Source organism: Polypterus senegalus, chromosome 7 (genome assembly GCF_016835505.1).
Source record: "Polypterus senegalus isolate Bchr_013 chromosome 7, ASM1683550v1, whole genome shotgun sequence".
Classification (NCBI taxonomy): Eukaryota; Metazoa; Chordata; class Cladistia; order Polypteriformes; family Polypteridae; genus Polypterus; species Polypterus senegalus.
In genome coordinates, this window is record NC_053160.1 from 17794748 (window position 1) to 17819375 (window position 24628).

The 24628-nt window shown below is 37.8% G+C and overlaps 1 protein-coding gene across 5 annotated transcripts in view; it reads left to right on the forward strand.

Moving 5' to 3' along the window:
• gne (glucosamine (UDP-N-acetyl)-2-epimerase/N-acetylmannosamine kinase) overlaps positions 1 to 24628 on the forward strand; it is a 95148-nt gene that overhangs the window by 59355 nt on the left and 11165 nt on the right. For all 5 annotated transcript variants that reach the window (XM_039758266.1, XM_039758267.1, XM_039758268.1 and 2 more), the window contains 9 exons: positions 1313 to 1767; positions 2826 to 2978; positions 8655 to 8867; positions 9643 to 9730; positions 9822 to 10032; positions 11942 to 12071; positions 15513 to 15734; positions 18442 to 18624; positions 22646 to 22762. In XM_039758266.1, the coding sequence (XP_039614200.1) occupies positions 1313 to 1767; positions 2826 to 2978; positions 8655 to 8867; positions 9643 to 9730; positions 9822 to 10032; positions 11942 to 12071; positions 15513 to 15734; positions 18442 to 18624; positions 22646 to 22762 (1772 nt within the window). The remainder of the gene's footprint in view (positions 1 to 1312; positions 1768 to 2825; positions 2979 to 8654; positions 8868 to 9642; positions 9731 to 9821; positions 10033 to 11941; positions 12072 to 15512; positions 15735 to 18441; positions 18625 to 22645; positions 22763 to 24628) is intronic.

Below are 24628 nucleotides of genomic sequence, written 5' to 3' on the forward strand. Positions count from 1 at the left end.
TTCCAGGCAGTAAAGCTGTAATAAGTAGGGTATTCTCAAGCATTGTGTCCTTTTTTGCCTCCGCTGTTATTGTGCAGAGAAATGGGGGATGAAGCAGGTTAAAAAATGTCATAATTGTATTCAGTTTCAGTTCAAACACATGTAAGATATCAGTAATTCCACTGGTTTAAATGTAACCATAGATACCTGCAGTTCCAGTTTTACCTAGTAGACATGTATTAAATGATATATCTAATTTGAATATTGATTAATTAAAATGTAATTACAGGCATCTTTCCTTGAAAGCTCCATAGAATTCAATGGTAAATATCCTTTTTTGTTCGCAAATGACAATTATAAATATTGGCAATTCAAATACAAACAGATCAAGAAATAATTAAAGATGTGTATAATACAGATTTTCACTGTTTAAAATGGATAGGGTTGTTTAGGCTAACCTGTTGCTACAGCGGCACCCTTACCAACAAAAGCAGTTTTAGATGATGAATAGATTAATTCAGTGATAAGACTATTCCAAATGTAATTGTGGACGTCTAAAATAGAAAAGGACACATTACATTAAATGTTAAAAAAGAATTGTGTATGATTGATAATTTTAAAGTTCTTTATAATGACGGCAGACCATACACTGAGAGAGAAACCTTGAACAGTTCTGGATGGCCAGATGTTGCATCTGTAAGTGAAAGCTTTGTCACTTTTGAAGTTTTGATTTGGGAAAGCTTGTGACAACACAGTTAAACTAATCTGGAAAGGAGAAAAAGAATTTTATTTTTTTTTTTTTTGCTGTTAAGTAAAATTTCATGCCCAGATAAGAAGATGTACTTTTCCTGTTTCAAGCTTACCATATGCTTCTACTTTTCTTTTACTGTAAGATTCAAAGATGCCAAGTAATTTAAGAGACATGCATCCTTTCACTCACTTTTAACCACAAAGAAGATTGTTTAGAATTCATTGGTCCTCACATTTACTGGTTATAAAATAGGAATTAAACTTCTGGTAATAAATGAATACTTCTTTTTATTAAAAAGAATTCTCTGTACTCAAGAATTTTACAGACCAAGTGTTTTATTACAGAGTGCTACTTTAACTGATCTTGTATCAAGAGGAAAACTAATTAAAATTGGAATTTTATTATTGTAGGTAAAAATGTATGTAAGTTGATAACATCTCTCGCCTTGAAGGTGGATCAGAAGGTTTGCAAATAAATAGGATGTATACTTGGTGAGAGTTGTGCTGATATTTGCTGTGGTGTTAGCTTTATAAGAACCTTCTGAGAGATTTCAAGGTAATTTTCATTCTGTTCTTTTCCTAGGAACACATATCGAATGATAGAACAGGACGACTTTGACATTCACGCTAAACTTCACACAATTGTGAGAGGTGAAGATGAAGCATCCATGGTGGAGTCAGTTGGCTTGGCACTGGTTAAGCTGCCTGATGTGCTCAACAGGCTCAAACCAGATGTGATGATTGTGCATGGCGATCGTTTTGATGCCTTGGCTCTTGCCACTTCTGCAGCTCTCATGAACATTCGAATCTTGCATGTGGAAGGTGGTGAGGTGAGCGGCACTATTGATGACTCCATCCGGCATGCCATTACAAAGCTAGCACATTACCATGTGTGCTGTACTCGCACTGCTGAGCAACACCTCATTGCTATGTGTGAGGACCATGACCGCATCTTGTTGGCTGGTTGCCCTTCTTATGATATGCTCCTTTCTGCTATGAATAAGGATAATTATATGAGCATCTTGGAAACCTGGTTAGGTGAGTTAAATTAAGCAATTTTTACTTTACAATGAAATAATTTACTTGGAATTTTTTTTTAAATTGTCAATTGGCAAAATGGGTGTTGTTCTATAAAATAAACATAAATAGAAAAAGTAGGAGAGAACAAGGCCTATAAGTTCCGGAAAGAATTAACTTGCGCATATAGATTTATGTGTAGCTCTTTTAAGAGCACAGAAAAAAAAATTCTTGAATTTGTATTTACTTGCAACAGTAGACTAGTCAAAGGTTCCTTCATCCCTCTCACGTGTCAATTGAGGCGTCAAACAGTCACTACAAAGATATAACCTAAATGCAAAAAATTAGACACTGAAATTGATTATTATCTTATATATAAACGTTTACGCGTGGAAGTGTGTGCGTCTGTCTGTCTGTCGCGGAAGTGCAAGGCTACAGCATGAAGCTCAAAGAAATCATTTTTGTCGCCAAAGTGAAACCACCAAGAAAAGAGAAACTCTCTTAGCCGCTAATACACAAGCGAGGTGAGCAAATTGGTAAAACGAAACCTCCGAGGATAGAGAAACTCGCTTAGCCACTAATAGGCAATGGAGGCGAGCACATCAGCAAAACGAAACTGCTAAGGAAAGAGAACCTCGCTTAGTCACTAATGTACAACTGATGCGATTGACTGAAGTGCCAAAATCCATGTTTTATAGCAGCCCGGGCTTTTTACAGCACAGGCTTACACAGCTAGTTATTATACTGTATAATCCACACTAGACTGAGACTTTTCTTACAGAAGCAAATAATATTGAAAGTCATAAATGTTAATACAATAAAGAAATCGTGGTTAAACACTGTTTTAGAAGAGGATTATGTTGAAATCCTGTATTCACTGTATAATTTGCCCAACCCTGGATTATGACATACGTAAATACATAAAGGATGTCCTTATCCTCAACGACGATTACGTTAAATGGTAATGCAAGTGATTGGTGTGCCTCTCGAGGCTGCTGTTTTCCTTCCTAAAATCTGACAGGTTTTGTGTTACTCCTTTTATTAAATGTGATGACTAAATGCTCTTTTATCTTTTACAGGAGAAGATGTGAAGCCACATGAGTACATAGTTGCAGTACAGCACCCAGTTACCACAAACATAAAGCATTCCTTAAAAATGTTTGAACTGACCTTGGATGCCTTAATTTCCTTCAATAAGAAAACATTGATTCTTTTTCCTAATATTGATGCAGGTAAGTTTAAAAATGGTGCACTTTTATCATTGCCCTTACATTTTTATAGCATAAACATTGTAAAGGACGCTATCAGCACAGACTTACACAGAGGCACGTCTAAAAATCACACAGGCTTTATTAGTTTTCTTCAGCCGTGGGGCACGTCTTCCCCGTGTCCCACAGGCCCAACACAGTCCCAAAAGCACAAAACACAGTACACAAACCAATGCTTCATGACTCCTTGCAGGCAACCTCGTCCTCTTCCTCCCAATTCTGGCCCCTTAGTGGTGGAGGCTGGCCCATTTTATACCCCACCCGGAAGTGTTCCAGGTGCTTGACCACCTGGTCCCAATTGCACCTCTGGGTGGGACTGATGACTCGTCCAGCCGGGTTCTTGAGTCTTGGCAGCGCCCCCTAGCGGCCACCCCATCTCCCAACCAGGCTGTGAAGGACTCCATGTTCCAGGGAGGCTGCCACATATGCAGCAGGGGCGTCCCTGCCGGGCATGGGATCTGGCTGTCGATCACAATATGAAAACCCAAAAACAAAGAGCAGTTATACAGTGCATCCGGAAAGTATTCACAGCGCATCACTTTTTCCACATTTTGTTATGTTAGAGCCTTATTCCAAAATGGATTAAATTAATTTTTTTCCGCAGAATTCTACACACAACACCCCATAACGACAACGTGAAAAAAATCACATGTACAGTACAAAAGTATTCACAGCCTTTGCTCAATACTTTGTCGATGCACCTTTGGCATCAATTACAGCCTCAAGTCTTTTTGAATATGATGCCACAAGCTTGGCACACCTATCCTTGGCCAATTTCGCCCATTCCTCTTTGCTGCACCTCTCAAGCTCCATCAGGTTGGATGGGAAGCATCGGTGCACAGCCATTTTAAGATCTCTCCAGAGCTGTTCAATCAGATTCAAGTCTGGGCTCTGGCTGTGCCACTCAAGGACATTCACAGAGTTGTCCTGAAGCCAATCCTTTAATATATCTTGGCTGTGTGCTTAGGGTTGTTGCCCTGCTGAAAGATGAACCGTCGCCCCAGTCTGAGGTCAAGAGCGCTCTGGAGCAGGTTTTCATCCAGGATGTCTCTGTACATTGCTGCAGTCATCTTTCCCTTTATCCTGACTAGTCTCCCAGTTCCTGCCGCTGAAAAACATCCCCACAGCATGATGCTGCCACCACCATGCTTCACTGTAGGGATGGTATTGACCTGGTGATGAGTGGTGACTGTTTTCCTCCAAATGTGACGCCTGGCATTCACACCGAAGAGTTCAATCTTTGTCTCATCAGACCAGAAGATTTTGTTTCTCATGGTCTGAGAGTCCTTCAGGTGCCTTTTGGCAAACTCCAGGCGGGCTGCCATGTGCCTTTTACTAAGGAGTGGCTTCCATCTGGCCACTCTACCATACAGGTCTGATTGGTGGACTGCTGCAGAGATGGTTGTCCTTCTGGAAAGTTCTCCTCTCTTCACAGAGGACTTCTGGAGCTCTGACAGAGTGACCATCGGGTTCTTGGTCACCTCCCTGACTAAGGCCCTTCTCCCCCGATCACCCAGTTTAGATGGCTGGCCAGCTCTAGGAAGAGTCCTGGTGGTTTTGAACTTCTTCCACTTACGGATGATGGAGGCCACTGCGCTCATTGGGACCTTCAAAGCAGCAGGCATTTTTCTGTAACCTTCCCCAGATTTGTGCCTCGAGACAATCCTGTCTTGGAAGTCTACAGACAATTCCTTTGACTTCATGCTTGGTTTGTGCTCTGATATGAACTGTCAACTGTGGGGCCTTATATAGACAGGTGTGTACCTTTCCAAATCATGTCCAATCAACTGAATTTACCACAGGTGGACTCCAATTAAGATGCAGAATCATCTCAAGGAAACAGGATGCGCCTGAGCTTATTTTTGAGCTTCATGGCAAAGGTTGTGAATAATTATGTACATGTGCTTTTTTAGTTTTTTTATTTTTAATAAATTTGCAACAAAGCAATTGTAAGCAAATAAGACAAACTACCAATGGTGTTTAAGTGTATTTATTAACACTGTGTCGATAAATGCTATTAAGATAAAAACACATTAGTTCTAGATGTGTTACATACTGCATGACTGAATATGATCATGGCCAAAAAAAGAATATGGTACGATTACTTAGAGGGTTCCTTCTGTACTTGTGAATCCATAGAATTTGAACAGTATATCAACAGTATTTGATCATCTTTGGCTTGTATAATGACAACTGCATACTCACCCACGCCCAGTATCCTACAGTTGAAGCGTACTGCTTCGGATGCAGCCTTCACACACATTTTCAAAATTAGCTCAATTCTCTCTTCATAGGTTTTTGGGTTAGATTCTGTATATTTTTGCACTATATCTCCCTAAAATTATAAAAACAATAGACACACAAGATTAGGAAAAGTAAACCAGCAGGCATCTCAGTATAAACTGCACAACGTACGGTATATTACTGTTAGACCAGCGGAATTACAGTCAAATGTTATACAAATTTCTTACTGAATTAGGGACATTATTAATAATTAAAATCAGCTTTATGTAAAGCAGAAACAAAATGCCAGCAGTAAAATACAAAGTTTTAAAAAAAGCATCTTTACAAACCACAAAGTTTAATAGTTATGTATTATGGTAACTAGATATTGCTTCAGTTAAACTAATGCTGAGGTGAGCAAACCAAGCTCAACACATAAGGTAAAGAAATAAGGAGAGTGAATCAATGACAAGGATACTGTTCCACAATGGAAAACTCACTTACTCATGTGTATTACAAATAAAATATTAAATGGTAATGAAGATGATTACTGCTTTCTTATAGAAATTAAGCGTATTAGTGAAATAGATAACCTTGGCCAATTTCGCCCATTCCTCTTTGCTGCACCTCTCAAGCTTCGTCAAGTTGGATGGGAAGCGTCTGTGCCATTTTAAGATCTCTCCAGAGATGTTCAATCGGATTCAAGTCTGGGCTCTGGCTGGGCCACTCAAGGACATTCACAGAGTTGTCCTGAAGCCACTCCTTTGATATCTTGGCTGTGTGCTTAGGGTCGTTGTCCTGCTGAAAGATGAACCATCACCCCAGTTTGAAGTCAAGAGCGCTCTGGAGCAGGTTTTCATCCAGGATGTCTCTGTACATTGCTGCAGTCATCTTTCCCTTTATCTTGACTAGTCTCCCAGTTCCTGCCGCTGAAAAACATCCCCACAGCATGATGCTCCCACCACCATGCTTCACTGTAGGGATGGTATTGGCCTGGTGATGAGCGGTGCCTGGTTTCCTCCAAATGTGACGCCTGGCATTCACACCAAAGAGTTCAATCTTTGTCTCATCAGACCAGAGAATTTTGTTTCTCATGGTCTGAGAGTCCTAAAGGTGCCTTTTGGCAAACTCCAGGCAGGCTGCCATGTGCCTTTTACTAAGGAGTGGCTTCCGTCTGGCCACTCTACCATACAGGCCTCATTGGTGGATTGCTGCAGAGATGGTTGTCCTTCTGGAAGGTCCTCCTCTCTCCACAGAGGACCTCTGGAGCTCTGACAGAATGACCATTGGGTTCTTGGTCACCTCCCTGACTAAGGCCCTTCTCCCCCGATCGCTCAGTTTAGATGGACGGCCAGCTCTAGGAAGAGTCCTGGTGGTTTCGAACTTCTTCCACTTATGGATGATGGAGGTCACTGTGCTCATTGGGACCTTCAAAGCAGCATAAATTTTTCTGTAACCTTCCCCAGATTTGTGCCTCGAGACAATCCTGTCTCGGAGGTCTACAGACAATTCCTTTGACCTCATGCTTGGTTTGAGCTCTGACATGAACTGTCAACTGTGGGACCTTCTATAGACAGGTGTGTGCCTTTCCAAATCATGTCCAATCAACTGAATTTACCACAGGTGAACTCCAATGAAGCTGCAGAAACATCTCAAGGATGATCAGGGGAAACAGGATGCACCTGAGCTCAATGGCAAAGGCTGTGAATACTTATGTACATGTGCTTTCTCAGTTTTTTTATTTGTAATAAATTTGCAAAAACCTCAAGTAAACTTTTTTCACGTTGTCATTATGGGGTGTTGTGTTTAGAATTCTGTGGAAAAAAATGAATTTAGTCAATTTTGGAATAAGGCTGTAACATAACAAAATGTGGAAAAAGTGATGCGCTGTGAATACTTTCCGGATGCACTGTATGTATGGTTCTTTAGCCCTAAATGTTGCTTCATCTTTATATGCCCAAAATTAGTACGCACCCCTGCAGTTTTATCGGTAACAGTGAATTAAGAAGTTCAAATCACATATTTTACTCTCTCTCTTGCAATTCTGTATTTATTTTGCTGTTCCTGTCATATCAATCTAAACCGTACCATTGCAGTATCATGTATCAGTTCTTAACATTGATCAGCATATGTTCAATTTATTATTTCATATTTCTGTTTGATGGTAGAACATACCTTTGGATTAGTTAGAGGTGTATCATTGCTAGAGAGCACATAATGCTTATTGTCACTGATGCATGGATTCATCATCCTAGATTCAGATGTCAAACACAGGGGCAGTCTGTTGGGATAACTGGTGATTTTAATTTGGCCAAAAGTAAGTGTGGGCTTGTTTTTGAGTGATGGACCAGCTATTTATCCAGGGTGGATCCTTGTCATGTGTCTAGTGCTGCCAGGATAGGTTTTGGTCTCCTCCTGATCCAGATTTCATTACATATGTTTCAGAGTGTTGGCACTTTATCATTTAGAATCACTAGCAACATGGATTTAATGAAAACACAGATATGTTGTATGGCTTACATCCAGTACTGTACACTTGTATTAAAATTAGTTATGTTGTTACTGGTTTGATGAAATATAAAACCAGGTGTTGAAGCAAAGTAAAAACAAAAGACGACTTTCACAATTACTCTTTGGATGGAACTGATCACAGATATTTGAATGTATTTGTTTCTCTGCATTTTTTCCCTCTGCATCTCTAATTTTTTCATCGTCCACTTTACTGCACATTATAATGTTGGTTTTCAGGCATTTATTCTTAACTTTCTGTTACAGGTCCTCTTGCCTCTTTGTTATTCTGTATGTTAGTCAAAATACATTTCTTTGGTCTCAGATATTTTGTTTATATAGAAAATCTAGAAGCACTACTTTGGCAATGTGGGTATTGGAAACCTATAACAAAATGCTGAATCTTTGTCATTGTGTAAGTGGCTAAAAGACATAATGTAGATGGATGGATACTTTATTAATCCCAAGGGGAAATTCACAAAAAAAGGTAAATAGGGAACCACACCGGCATAAGCCTTTGTTCTCAGCGCTTGAAGTTGACTACCTGAATAGACGAGTCTCAGTATGTAAAAATCCATGTCCAAGTAGTAAAAAGTGTCCAGGGAACGAGTCCACATAAAAGAAAGTGGTAGGAGTGATCAGTGAAATAGAGAAAAAGGTAGAAAGATAAAGTCATACACGAAGCTGCTGGAAAGGCTGCCACTCGCGGTGACGCCTGAGTCATTGAGGTCTGTAATGTAATGTAACAAACAACTTGCTACCATTAGTAAATTGACTGGATGAGCCAAGTGGACTAGATGGTCTTCTCCTGATATTAACCTCCCTGTATTTTCCCCTTTTTTTCCCATGTAGAGCTGTCATCTTCTCAGTTGACAATCAAACAAATTTTACATGTTAACTGTCTTTCAGGTAGTAAAGAGATGGTCCGAGTAATGAGGAAGAAAGGAATTGAACAAAATCCCAAATTCAGGGCAGTAAAGCATGTACCATTTGAACAGTTTATCCAGCTGGTGGCTCATGCTGGGTGCATGATTGGTAACAGTAGCTGTGGCGTGAGAGAGGCTGGAGCCTTTGGAACACCAGTAATCAACCTTGGGACCCGACAGACTGGAAGAGAAACAGGTATTGGGTTTACATTTCAACTTTGAACATCTTTTGTGATTATTTTGTATTTTTTTTTATTTATCTTATAGTGATAGACTGATTTTATTTATTAGTTTGAGGAGGTTTTAGGTCATTTTAAAAACACAAGGGTACACTTTGCATATCAGTTGAAATTCACCGTATATCCAGTCTCTTTAGTTTTAAGATTTGCAAAAATGGTATTTCTTCAAAAAAAATTATCCATTTAATGTAACACATTAAAATAATATGGAGTAATAATTGTATGACCCAAGTAAAAGTTAAAAAGCATGTAAATAAATTTGCAAAACACAAACTGCCGTGAATCTAAGCAGCTCCTTTAGAGTGTAATATTTTAGTCATTTTAGTAATGTAACTAAACAATTTTTAGATTACAGTAAGTTCTGAAATATTTACAACATCATTAATGCTGACCTTGACATGTTTTTACTCTTTCATTTACTATAGTAACCAGCCACACTGACCTCCTCATTACTGTGCCACTCCCATGCATGTCAGACGTAGCTGATTTACAGAAAATGTAGACCACAGAGTTGTTCTGACTTCCATCCATAACAGATATTTGAAATTTAAAATAAAAGCACAACATAACTGTTGAATGATGTGCGTTCCAGGGATTCCACATCACTACACATCACATTTTGAGTTATTGCATGTCTTAATGAAGAACATTGTGTCTCCCCAAAAATATTGTGGACTGGGTTCTTCTTATTACTGATAGTTTGTTAATTATTTATGTTCTGCTGTATTCAAGGTGAAAATGTACTTCATGTGCGGGATGCAGATACACAAAATAAAATATATCATGCATTGGAGCTACAGTTTGGGAAAAAATATCCATGGTAAGTATCAAAGCATAACTAATAAAATATGAGCTCTATTAAGTATATATTAAAATGTACTTTAAGGTTTTTGCCATCTTGTTTTCTGTAGCTCAAAGATCTATGGTGATGGGAATGCAGTTCCAAGAATTCTAAAATTTCTAAAGACGCTAGATCTGAATGAACCACTACAGAAAAAATTCTGCTTTCCTCCTGTCAAAGAATGCATTTCTCAAGACATTGACTTTATTCTGGAGACACAAAGTGCCCTTGCTGTGGACCTAGGAGGGACCAATCTTAGAGTGGCTATTATCAGCATGAAAGTAGGTTATTAATACAGTGAAGTGATTTTTGTAGATCTGAATGTGAAGTTTTTAGTGTATTTGTGAACAGTCTGCATTGGTTTAGAAGGGGAGATCCTACCTACCTACCAACCAACGAACGAACTAACTAACTAACTTCACAGCGCGCATCAGTTCTGTTATGTTACAGCCTCATTCCAAAATGGATTAAAGTCATTTTTTTCCTCAGAATTCAACACACAGCACCCCATAGTGACAACGTGAAAAAAAGTTTACTTGAGGTTTTTGCAAATTTATTACAAATAAAAAAAACTGAGAAAGCACATGTACATAAGTATTCACAGCCTTTGCCATTGAGCTCAGGTGCATCCTGTTTCCCCTGATCATCCTTGAGATGTTTCTGCAGCTTCATTGGAGTCCACCTGTGGTAAATTCAGTTGACTGGACATGATTTGGAAAGGCACACACCTGTCTATATAAGGTCCCACAGTTGACAGTTCATGTCAGAGCTCAAACCAAGCATCTCTGCAGCAATCCACCAATGAGGCCTGTATGGTAGAGTGGCCAGACGGAAGCCACTCCTTAGTAAAAGGCACATGGCAGCCCGCCTGGAGTTTGCCAAAAGGCACCTGAAGGACTCTCAGACCATTAGAAACAAAATTCTCTGGTCTGATGAGACAAAGATTGAACTCTTTGGTGTGAATGCCAGGCGTCACGTTTGGAGGAAACCAGGCACCGCTCATCACCAGGCCAATACAATCCCTACAGTGAAGCATTGTGGTGGCAGCATCATGCTGTGGGGATGTTTTTCAGCGGCAGGAACTGGGAGACTAGTCAAGATAAAGGGAAAGATGACTGCAGCAATGTACAGAGACATCCTGGATGAAAACCTGCTCCAGAGCGCTCTTGACTTCAAACTGGGGTGATGGTTCATCTTTTAGCAGGACAACGACCCTAAGCACACAGCCAAGATATCAAAGGAGTGGCTTCAGGACAACTCTGTGAATGTCCTTGAGTGGCCCAGCCAGAGCCCAGACTTGAATCCGATTGAACATCTCTGGAGAGATCTTAAAATGGCACCGACGCTTCCCATCCAACCTGATGGAGCTTGAGAGGTGCTGCAAAGAGGAATGGGCGAAACTGGCCAAGGATAGGTGTGCCAAGCTTGTGGCATCATATTCAAAAAGACTTGAGGCTGTAATTGCTGCCAAAGGTGCATCGACAAAGTATTGAGCAAAGGCTGTGAATACTTATGTACATGTGATTTCTCAGTTTTTTTATTTTTAATAAATTTACAATAACCTCAAGTAAACTTTTTTCATGTTGTCATTATGGGGTGTTGTGTGTAGAATTCTGAGGAAAAAAATGAATTTAATCCATTTTGGAATAAGGCTGTAACATAACAAAATGTGGAAAAAGTGATGCGCTGTGAATACTTTCCGGATGCACTGTATCTATTTCACTGATACACTTAATTTCTATAAGAAAGCAGTAATCATCTTCATTACCTTTTAATATTTTATTTGTAATACACATGAGTAAGTGAGTTTTCCATTGTGGAACAGTATCCTTGTCACTGATTCACTCTCCTTATTTCTTTATTTTATGTGTTGAGCTTGGTTTGCTCACCTCAGCATTAGTTTAACTGATGCAATATCTAGTTACCATAATACATAACTATTAAACTTTGTGGTTTGTAAAGATGCTTTTTTTAAAACTCTGTATTTTACTGCTGGCATTTTGTTTCTGCTTTACATAAAGCTGATTTTAATTATTAATAATGTCCCTAATTCAGTAAGAAATTTGTATAACATTTGACTGTAATTCTGCTGGTCTAACAGTAATATACCATACGTTGTGCAGTTTATACTGAGATGCCTGCTGGTTTACTTTTCCTAATCTTGTGTGTCTATTGTTTTTATAATTTTAGGGAGACATAGTACAAAAATATACAGAATCTAACCCAAAAACCTATGAAGAGAGAATTGAGCTAATTTTGAAAATGTGTGTGAAGGCTGCATCCGAAGCAGTACGCTTCAACTGTAGGATACTGGGCGTGGGTGAGTATGCAGTTGTCATTATACAAGCCAAAGATGATCAAATACTGTTGATATACTGTTCAAATTCTATGGATTCACGAGTACAGAAGGAACCCTCTAAGTAATCGTACCATATTCTTTTTTTTTTTTTTTTGGCCATGATCATATTCAGTCATGCAGTATGTAACACATCTAGAAATAATGTGTTTTTATCTTAATAGCATTTACCGACACAGTGTTAATAAATACACTAAAACACCATTGGTAGTTTGTTTTATTTGCTTACAGTTGCTTAGTAATTGATTTGTTTGCTTTCAGCTTTTTTCTTTTACATAGTTTCAATCACAATAAATAATGTACCCTTGAGTTCATGGCCTTTCAGTGACAGCAGCACTGTTTAACTTACCTTCAGATTACTCTGGTATTAGATGAGAAGTTTGTCTTCATTTCTGGACGTATGCTGTGTTTATGGAGAACTTTATCAATAAGGTGGAAGTATAAAAATTGCTTGTTATTATGCTGATTGGTTTAATTTTTGCCTTTACAAATGAGTTTACTTACGGTTATGTTTTTAGTAGGAAATGAGTTTATGGTGGAGGCATTGCTGCATATCAAGAGATTAAGTACATAATTAACAGGCTTATTTTAAAAGTTTACATGCATGCATGATGATATTAAGTTGGATAAATTTGTATAGGTTTCCTAAAAAATACCTTAAAGGATACCTTCACACTACTACTTTTTCATTTAAAAATTACATTTTCAAATAAAAATGATCTCCATCCACACTAGAGCTTTCACATCATTTAGGAAAGTATCTATACCCACACTGATACAACTGAAAAAGCAAATGACATAAACGTTTGCTTACACTCGGCATGTGCAACACCCCTGGTCACAGGATTTACTTTAATCTGAAAACTGTAGTGACCAGTATGATGTTTGCCTATGTATACAACATTCAAGCTGTATGAATGATAATTTAGATGCATGGCAAAATAACAAGTCTGTGTCTGCTATGTTGGCATATGGTCTTCTTCCATGAATAGTAACCAGTGAGGGAATGAGTTCTAATGACCAGGATCCAATCGGGGAAGAGCAACATAATAAGCACGAACAAATCAGAGTGTGATTAAAGTCTGTATTTTTAAGTCTTGTGTTTTCACTCATTCACATTACAACGCCGAGCCAGTATTTTTAGAAGTATATGATTCTGGTGTGTATTTTTAAAAGTCTCTGTTTACACCTGTTTTTGAGGGTTAAAAACACTAGGGTTGTGCGGACAAAGCAACAAATGAGACTAATGTCTGCTTTTTTAAATAAATAAGTAGTAGTGTGAATGTCATAAAAGAGTGCAACTCTTGCAATAGAACTGTTTGACCTAGCGATTGTATATGATGTAACAACAATTTCAGTTCAGGAGATGTCATTATGGTGGCAGTATTTTCAGAGGATAAATCACAATAGAATTAGCTTGTACTTTGTATTTTTAATATATTCAGAAACCTTACCTATAAAGCATCCTGAAAGTAACTGAACTCATGCTTTAAATGGCTGTATATGACTTTATGCATCTACTCTTTTATTTATTTATTTATATATATATATATATATATATCATCCTCTTTAATAAACCCCTTGTGTGCGTCCAGTGTCCGTGTGTGTGTCTTCTGGTGAAGTGCGCAGTCTCTTCCTGTGCACACCACACACACACACACACACAGGCGCACACCACACACACACACACAGGCGCCTGCACGTCACACACACACGCACACATACGAGACAAACAGGCACGCGCGACAGACAGACAGACACACACACACACACACACACAAGTGAGAGACAGACAGACAGACCGACACAGACACAGAGGCGTGCGCTTAAGAGACACACACGCGAGAGACACACACAAAGGCGCGCGAGAGAGAGAGAGAGACACACACACAGGCACACGTGTGAATTGTTGCAATGTTACTTTTCTTGGTTGTTTATTAAATTAAAGATTTTTCAAATGTTCATTTTTTCCCCTGTGCTTAAAACTCAATAAAAAAAGAGTTTTTAGGGAGCGGGTCATAAGGCTATAGCGCAAATTCTTGCAGTGTTAGTTTTCTCTGTTGTTCAAGGTTTTCTTAGTGTTAGTCAATGTGTTTACATTTAGTTTACTATTACGCTGTGCTTTCTATGGTATAGTTAACTATATTTGTGCTTAAAAACTTAAAATATATATATTTACATACAGTTCATACGGTCTGGAACGGATTATGGTCTTGAACCGAGGTTCCACTGTATTACTGTCAGAGAAAATTACAGGCATTTTATGGAAATACAAACCAGTATTACTGAGAGAGAAAATTAAAGGCACACAATACAGTGACGCATATTACAGCCACATACAAGGTCCCTTGCCATTTAATATAGACTGTTCATACAAATGTTTATGCACTACTGTTCTATCTATCTATATGAATAAAAAATCCTAAGCCTAAAAGTGCAATGATTTTATGTGACTTTTGTCACATTTTAAATTGGTCTTATTTTAAAACCCGCATATACAGTATCATTCTTTTTAGAATTTACCAAAGTTTAATGTGATGTTGTTAGATTTTCAGATTGTTATTCCATTTTTAAATTATAAAGTAAAAAATACCAAGAACCTGCATCTCGAGAGACGAGACTTTATGCCAAGAGATGTAACCACACTAGGGGCCATAAATAAAAGTCAAAGAGTAGGACAGCTGCTGAACATGCTTTTAAATGTTCGAAGTGCTGCTCAAGGAGGAGCAGCAGCAGCAGCTCGAGCAAATAGGAGATAAAAAAAATGTATTTGTTTCCCATTGTATCACTGTTTAAGAGGGGGTTTCAGAGGAGCGACCTCGTCTCCTTGGGGTGCGTTTAGCCCCCATCTTCACAATGCAAGCGGCAGAGACGCAAAGTGGCTGGCGCTTAGCACTGGTCTTTTGTGCAAGCGAAGTGAGCAGGGGGTGAACCCCCTAATTTATATATAATTATACCTGGACACTAATGGATTTAAAATAAACACACTGTATAGTAACATGTTTTTAGATTTTTTAAGTTTTCTAGTGTCAACATTGAATACAAATATTTTATTTGAAGTAAGTAACATTGCATACAATCAAGTTGAACTTATAAAACAAATGACTTCATAGTCAAACTAGAAAAAAAAAACCATTAAGTTCAACTAAAAGTGTAAGCATGTTTAGAAAATGCTCATACCATATGCATTATGTAAATGAATGCTTCCTTTGCTAAATTACAATAAATTAGCTATTCATACTTGGCACTGTTACAAAGTGTCAAATGCAAGAAACTCTTGAAATGGATATAAGTATACAGTATAATGGATATAAGTAACACCTGTGGTATAGTGCTAATGCTAATATTGAAATAAGTAAATAAATATCCAAACACTTCTTTTTGTTCTCCCTCTTTCTTCCATAGGTATTTCAACTGGTGGCCGAGTAAATCCTCATGAAGGAGTGGTCCTCCACTCCACCAAGTTGATTCAGGAGTGGAACTCTGTTGATCTAAGAACACCCATATCTGATGCGCTCCATCTTCCTGTTTGGGTAGATAATGATGGAAACTGTGCAGCTTTAGCAGAAAAAAAATTTGGTCATGGAAAAGGAGTTGAAAACTTTGTCACAGTCATCACAGGGACAGGTACAACTGATCCCACTTCATTACATACTTGTTTGTTAATTTTCAGAATTCCAATAAAAAGTAGGTTTTTACTCAGCTCTAAATGTCTTTTTTTCAGCCTTGACTAACCTTGAGGTAGTTCCATACTCTTACACTGTATGTCATCTTTTAGAAAAGAATTGTGCAGCCATACCTATTTATGTGTGGTGCACTCAGTTTTTCCTTCTACTTTGTTGCCCCATATACTCATACCGAATCACTGGTAAGTTGTAATGTTAGGTCAGCCAGACAGAAAAAAAACATTCCTATAGCTGGATTTCTTAGCCTTACTGGCATAGCTTATGGTGTTTAAAATGCCCTACAAAATCAACAGTATTTTCTTAGCGTCAAACTTCTACTGACTTTGGATCATGTTCCCCTGCGCTGCTAGTGATGCAGCCTTTCATTAATTGTAACAGAGAAATGCACATTCTGTTTGAGCAGTACATATTGAAGTGTTGAATAATGTAAGTGAATCTCGCCATCTTATGCTATTAATTCATGTGATGACAGAAAACCTTTCAAACAGTTGGGATGAACGTATGGTCAATGATTGTAAGGTGTGAACCCATAGAACTGCAGAAATTATATGGCTGAGTCTGTCACAAATTTATTGCAGTGTATCTGGAATGTGTCTTTTCTTTTAGTTAGCAAAACCTTAGTTGATGTAATAGTTATAAATAAAAAATCATGTTATTTTTAGTCACTTAATGTAATCTCTCTATAATGAAATTAGATGCTTCTAGATTTACTCGTTTGAGTTTTACAGGAAATTGCTCAAGCAATCTAAAAGCAAAAATCTTGATTTCCTAATGGGATAAATACAATTATCTGTCTGCTTCTCTGTCTGAAGTCTTTCAGGAAGAATCAGATTTGGGACTGCTGCTCTCTTTAATGTACATAATTGATCTGGATAAGAAAATAAATAAAAGACAGTTACCGTATATACTCGCGTATAAGTCGGTTCTTGAAACCTGAAAAATCGATCATAAAATCAGACCCCAACTTATATGATTGTTCAAGAATACGACACTTAAATGTTTATTTATTTATTTTATTTTTTTTTACATCTTGCTTCGTCCAATCTCACACCAGTTTCTCAGACACATTGAATTTTGTTGCAGCAGCTCAGTTACCAATTTCTTTCACCACTTCAGCGACTTGTAATTTAAAATCAGCTTCATATTTTCTTCTGATCGAATGCTCCATCGTAGATAAGGGATGCTTTTGTGATAAAGGTGTATGAGGGTGTGAGATACAAAAAACACAAAACAGTGCAAACATCGCTTCGGAATAGTTTGGGTATTACCGTGTGGTCACATAGGCACAATACATAGAAAAAAAGGCAGTGTGCTCCATGGTTACTCTCTCTGGTGGGCGTTAACATATCATAATCTCTTGGATCAGTAGCGTGAGTTTTCTGCATTCGAACTAGACGATCGAGGTAATAAAATACTGGAAATTATACGGTAAAATCAAGACCTGACTTAATCTGCGATAGAACTTAAATGCGAGTATATATGGTAAGTTTGCACATAATACCAAACTACGTGGAGAGGCAGATAATCTAAAATCGACCATATCATTACAGATTGACCTGGACAGGCTTGGCCAGATTTGTGGAAGACAAAATTTAATGTATACAACTGTAAAGTTTTACACAAGAAAGTAAAAATGTTAGATTTGAATACACCATGGAAGGTTTGAAACTTGAAATTACATTTGGAAGGTTGCCGGTTCAAATGATATTACAACCAGAAGGGATCCTACTGTATTGGGCCCTTGAGCAAGGCCCGTAACCTTAAAATTGTCTTAGTGTTGCTGTACTATGGCTGATCCTGTGCTCTGACCTCCCCCTCGGGGATTAATAAAGTGTACCAAATACCAAAATTTTATAAAATTAACATAGGAGTTGTAGTGGACTCTTTCTTTTCCATATCCAGACAGTAGTGATTGAGAAGGCTAATAGGATATTAGTTATGTAGGGTTCAAGTCAAGGAAGGTTATATTTAAGCTGTATAACAATGTAGTGAGGTCTTTTGAGGAGAACTATGTGTAGTTTTGGTCTCTATATTACAAAAAGATGTATTCAAGCTAGAAAAAAAGTAAGATGAAGGGTGACTAGGCTGCTTCAAGGATTGTAAGGTATGGGCTAAGAGGGAAGGTTGAAGGACTTGAGCCCATTAGTTCAAGATAATAAAGATTTAGTCATGACATGATTTAATATTTTATCAAACATACAAAAATAAAAAAATGAAAAACAACTGGATGAATACAGGACATGCATGATTTAGATCTCTTAACAACTACCTTAAAGAGTGCAACTCCTGCCCGTAGGACTGTTTCACCTAGAGATTGTGTAAGGTATAAAAGAAATTTCAGTTGAGATTTTGTGTATTTACAGTGTGTGTATTTTGAGAGGTAAACCATAATAGCATTAGTCTGTTATTTATTTAGAGTGCTTAGCCGTACAAACATCTTGAGTGTAATCGACTCATACTTAAAAGGGCTGTATATTTCTTCAAATATAGTTACACCTGGAGACGACTTCTTCTTCTTCTTTCTTTTGGCTGCTAATGGATTTAAAATAAACATATAGTAAAATGGTTTTAGATTTCTAAAGAAATATCCTAATAATGTTCTATTCATGCTATTCTTTTGAGTTAACGTTTTGCATTCTATTTTCTAGGTATTGGAGGTGGAATTGTTCACAACAATGAACTGATTCATGGCAGCGGTTTCTGTGCAGCAGAGTTGGGACACATAATGGTGTCAGTTGATGGCCCAGAGTGCATGTGTGGGAGCCAAGGCTGCATTGAAGCTTATTCATCAGGAATGGCACTGCAGAGAGAGGCCAAGAAGCTACATGATGGTGATGTTTTATTTTATTATTGTGTCCCAATTCAGTCTAAATAATAAATGTGTTTGTGTTTTAATGTAATTTTAGTTGCTCATTAAATGTTATTTAATAAAATAGTTAATTGTGTTTAGGTGCATAGTACAGTACACCCCCAAAATTCGTGGGGGTTACGTTCCTAGAGCACCCGCGAATTTTGAATGTGGTTAAAAAAATGCCTATTTTCATAGTTTAAACCATAAATATGCCCCCAAAACACTTTAATTTCAAACTCAGCTTAATACATTACATAAAAATAAAGAATGTAAAGGTAAACCCGTATACTGTACAGTACTGTACTGCTATGTCTCCCGCAGTGCTAGAATGTAAAATACCGATGTTACCGCTATATGTACTGTAATTCATGCAAGCGCATTTTCATTGCCAGAAACCTTAGAAGTTGCAGGGCGTTTTGATGGCATCTTGGGGCTTTAACCCCTAAGCTGCCACATACTTGGGGGTTAATGCATCCTTGGATGCCAAGTACTTTTTTGCTGCACTTTGTAAGTAAAACGTCACAATTCACAAAGAAAAAGTGAATTTTTAATGGAACACATTTTTTTTTATGCAAAGAGCATCACAATTACTGCATCACTGATCATTTTACACACTGCTAATGAACTGTAAAAACTATTTAAAAAAAACTACTGGAACAATATATACAAAGTATATGTACTGACGTCATGGATGAAACTCAGTAAATGGCTGCACGCAAGCACACAGAGGTAAGTGCTGATGCTTGCAGGCGAGTATAGTGCAGGGGCTCAATCCCAGGGACAGTGAGACTGCAGGGTGTCACGCTTGGGTCACAGAACTGCACAGAAACACAGGAGATTGTAGAGACAGGGACTTTATTCAAACACTTCAAACAAACATGACTCTTTCAGAATTCAAAACGAGCTCAGTATGCAGTTAGTCCTCTATTAAAGAATAGACAAACGTCATAGGGGAGCACAACGAGAGCGGGACCCAAACAGGAGCAGAGGGTGTCTGGGGGAGGAGAGAGAAACAAAGCAATCAGCCAAAAAGGAAAGGTTCTGTTCAGGCTTTTAAGTAAGCGTAGCGTCGCGTGAGAAGCATATCACGCGACAGAGCAGCCACAAGTAAGCCCAGCAAGTAAGGGAGCAATGTGACAGTAGTCTATCAGCGTTTTTTAAGAAGGGTTTTTTGAGGAGCATCCGTCTCTTCTAGGGGTGCATTCATCCCCCCTGCTCACAAGGGGATGGCAGTGGTCATGAGCTGGCTGCTCAACGAATGTGCGTCACTGACTGATCAGCTCCTGCGTGCTTGCAAATGGCACTGGGAAATGACTATAGTCTGTTGTGGCGATTTAAGGGTTAAGACGAACAAAACGGAAAACATAAGAACACTCAGCTGGAGATGCATCACAGTCAATCAGCAGCAAGGAGAAATGAATAACGCTGTAGAAGTCCGGTGCCACTAAGATTTACACCGTCAAGAAGAGGGCGATTTATTTATTTTTATGGTGGAGATTCCAGGGACGCACCCAGCCTTGGCCTGACCCGCACGCACTAACAAACAGAGACGAAAACAAAGCAAACCGGTAATCAAACAGCAAATAAAGAATGTAATGAAAACAAAAGAAATAAATGAAAACAATGATACCACCCCATTCCCCTTTTGGCGATTACACATTAAATACAACAAAGCGCAAACAAAACACACACAGTAAATCATGAAAAACGTTCATGAAAAATGGCAATGGATGAAATGTAATGATGAAAATAGATAGTCCAGAGATTCGCATGTTGAATGGAAATGTAAAGATAGTCCTACCGCTAGTTCCTGAAATGGTGAAGACGGGTGGATGGGTTCAGGAGCGCTCCTTTCTTTGCAGGATGGCCATGAATCCACTTACAGTCCTCATGTACACAGGCAGACGGCAGACAATCCAGATCCCAACCACGAAATGATTAAGTACAGGTAACCCAACAGAAGGCAGACAGACATGAACTTGAAACACAAATTACAAAAACTTTTTTTTTTGCTTTTGGTCACCGGCCCCCTTTTTAAAAGCTGCGCTGACATCCTTTGACCCCAACAGCCCCAGCACCCTCAGCAGAAAACCAATCAGAGCCACTGCAGGGACTGCTAATTCTATTGGCTACTTTCACCATCCCAAGCCGCGTTTTCCTATACAGTTGCTTCCTGTTCTCTCTACAGTACAGTATTGGCACGAAAAAAGCCATAAAAACTGCAGAGGATATTTGCGGTTTCCGCTAACAATTATTAGATTAAGTTCTAAGGAAAAATCTGCGAATGACTGAGGCCGCAAACTCTGAACCTCGACTTCGTGGGGGTCTACTGTACATTCATACATTCAAACAAGCACATGTACTTTAGCATTTGATAGAGAGATTGTCCTAACTGCACAGCGCTAATGCATCTCCTATTGGTTTTCAAGTAAAAAGAGATTTTAAAAGTAGTTGTATTGAACAGGATCTATTTCTGTGTAGTTTATTTTCAGTAATGTTTCATTGCAAACCTATTGTCTTAATTTCATCAGTAATACATTTTATTACTTAATTACTAGGGGGCTTTGCACCCTGCTCACTTCACTCACCAAGAAATGTGTCTTGACAATAGCATTCACACAAATGAGAATTGATTTCTGTTGCGGGATTTCACTTTCACCAAACAACAAGTCTTTTAGTTCTCGCAGATATGCCTCTTCATTGGGAAGAAACACTATTTTTTTTTTTCCCTGATGGCAACACGAATTAGATGATCTACAAGTCTCCAACTTAAAGTTTAAATCAGAACAATATATTCAATCTCTTTTCACTGTTCTGTTATTTCACTGAGTAATAATTTCTGTTTGTTTGGCCAAATGCGATCTTTGCTATTCTTTTTTTGAGACTTTCATATTTTCGTACTTCCATTGTCTCTAACCTGCTCTGCATGTGTATCGCGCCAACGTTTTTGAATTCTTTACAATGTTATACTTTGTCATCTACTCTTTGTTTTATTTCTGTCCCTGGGCATAGTTAAATCTCTTGGCACAAGTGCTCATCTCACGGGATATGAAAGTGTCTCTGTGAAAAAAAATCACGTTTCCTCTCCTTCCAACCTTGCAAGATTTTTTTTTATAATGGAGAGACATTTTATTAGTTAATTACAGCAAACTTTGATCTATAAGATGCTGTTTGAATTGCTTGTGAATCACTGTTTTACTTTTTTAAATGTACTTATTCATTCAAAACCTGTCCTTTTTACAAAGGTAAAGGGTTTTTATCCAAACATATATATATATATATATATATATATATATATATATATATATATATATATATATATATATATATATATATATATATATGTATATGTATTGTCAAGAGAGATGATGCTTGTTTTAAGAGAAGAATTGGGGAAATGAAAAATAACTCGTGCATAAAAGTACATGAAAAGCCAGGGCCTCTTAACTCTTTTACCAAGGTATGCATAACCTTATAGTAAAATAAAAGAGCAGCGAGTTACCTAATGAAAGAACCTCAAGAATTAAAAGTATAATATTAGAGATGGACATTCTAAATGATTTTTATTCTACTGTACTATTCTAAAATGGCACACAAAGCATATCTGAACTCTCTTTCACTGTTCAGCTACCATTTTCTAGTATTCACTCATGATGGTCATATAATTTGGGAAACCAAATACCAGAACAGGGTAATTGAAAGATAACATTTGCAATTATTTTGATCAGCAGTACTTTATTTTGCCTGCCATTTAATATCCAGCTATGTACAGTTTGTGAATTTCTGAATTTAATCTTTAAAAATACTAGTGTTTTATGGACGAGCTTTATTGTGTTCCAAATAACTTATTCTAAGAAAAGAAGTACATTTCTTAATGTGCAAATTCAGGTATAACAGTCAAATGATCAGAGCAGTTTTCTCTTTTTCATCACCGAGCTTCTGGAGATTTGGAAATCGTGTTGTGAAGGTTTAAATGTGAACACTTTCCAATTTTCCCACAGAGGATCAACTTCTGGTTGAAGGCATGTCAGTAAAGAACGATGAGCCTGTCACTGCTATTCATCTCATTCAAGCTGCTCAAATGGGTAACTCGAAAGCAGACAGCATTTTAAGAACAGGTAGGTCTGTCAAGAACATTGATCCTTTTTGAGTGAGTATTTTAGTGTTTTTTTTAATATGTTGTATGCAATTTGTGATAAAATCAGTACTTTTTTACACAACAAAAAGAAAACTTTGTAAACCAATTCTATCAAGAGCTATGCTTTTTGAGATAATTGATATAATTTGAATTAAATAATAAATTGAAATACCCTTACAAAATAAATATGAAGTGTAAAAAAATTGTGTATAAAAAGTAATGCATATGTGCATTACTTGGACAAGGAGCTGTGGTATACCTTCTGTTCAAACTGAGATCAAAACTAAGACATCAAATTAACTGCAACAGTTGTGCCTCTGATAAATAAACTGGTTGAAAAGAGCGACAACAGTTACCGAGATATTTAAAGAGAAAACTTTAATGTCCCAGAGGTAACACAACTCTGCAGCATTTTCCCCACATTAACAGCACAAGACTAACTTAATGCTGCATTTTATGTCAGTACCAGAAAGAAAACTATAATTAAGGATGTCCCAATTCAATCCAGTTCTTACTTGAGGATCTTCAGTTTTATATATTTTTTTAAAACAATACTAATTACATCTTTCTTCTACACAGAGCTGAAGATTCATTTATTCCATTCATTATCTGTCCTTGTTCTTGTTCTGCATAAATTAGTACTCGTTGTTTTTAGTTATTGCTTGAGCTCCTTTATAAAGCCTTGGTGTACTTATCATTTCTGTAATGGGACAGACTGATTCATTGTTAATTTTAAGTTTATAGGTGAGGCCACTCTAATCTGAGGCAATCCATCCATCCATTATCCAACCCGCTATATCCTAACTACAGGGTCATGGGGGTCTGCTGGAGCCAATCCCAGCCACCACAGGGCGCAAGGCAGGAAACAAACCCTGGGCAGGGCACACACACTAGGGACAATTTAGGATCGCCAATGAACCTAACCTGCATGTCTTTGGGCTGTGGGAGGAAACCAGAGCACCCGGATGATACCCACGCAGACACGGGGAGAACATACAAACCGGGGTCTCCTAACTACGAGGCAGCAGCGCTACCCACTATGCCACCGTGCCGTCCCGAGGCAATAATAATCCTAAAAATAAATTAAAAATTTGACCACTCTGTTGGTAAAAATAGTATAATCCTGTTTGAAAAATCTTTTCAAGATCCTCTAATTTCTTTAATAAAAGTCAAACAATGGAATCAGGAGCAATATCAATCAATTAGGGTGTATTTATTAATTGGTTTAAATTGATCTGATAAGAAAGTGTGCCAGCATTGCCTGTGACAGAAAAGGATGGTTTGTTTTTTGTGTGCAGTACTGCAGTCTGGTCTCCAGCTTCTTTCAACCATGTAATAGTAAACGTGTTTTCACCAAATGGTTAGATAGATAGATAGATAGATAGATAGATAGATAGATAGATAGATAGATACTTTATTAATCCCAAGGTAAACTAATGTTTTCTGTTTTTTGTAAAACCAAATGCATGTTCTTCCTTTCTACCAGGCATAAATCTGTTCACATTTCAAATTAGACTGCTTCATACTGTAATAGATCCTTCACTCACAAAATATTTCATCAACCTAACCTTGGCTGTGTCATTGAATAAACATGAGAGTGTGATGCCCGGGTTGCCCTCAGTTGGCATATTCCTCTTTGAACCCATGACATAGATAGTCATAGAGTGAGATGGACTAGGATGAATAAGGACACAAAACAATAAGATGTGGTGCAAAACTTTCTTCGTGTTTTTATTAACAGAATGTCACAAACAGTACATAAAGTGCAATGTAAGGTTTCAATAAATAAATAAATAAGAGTCCAATAAAAGCCCAGAGCATTCGTGAAGAAGGTAAAATCGAATAA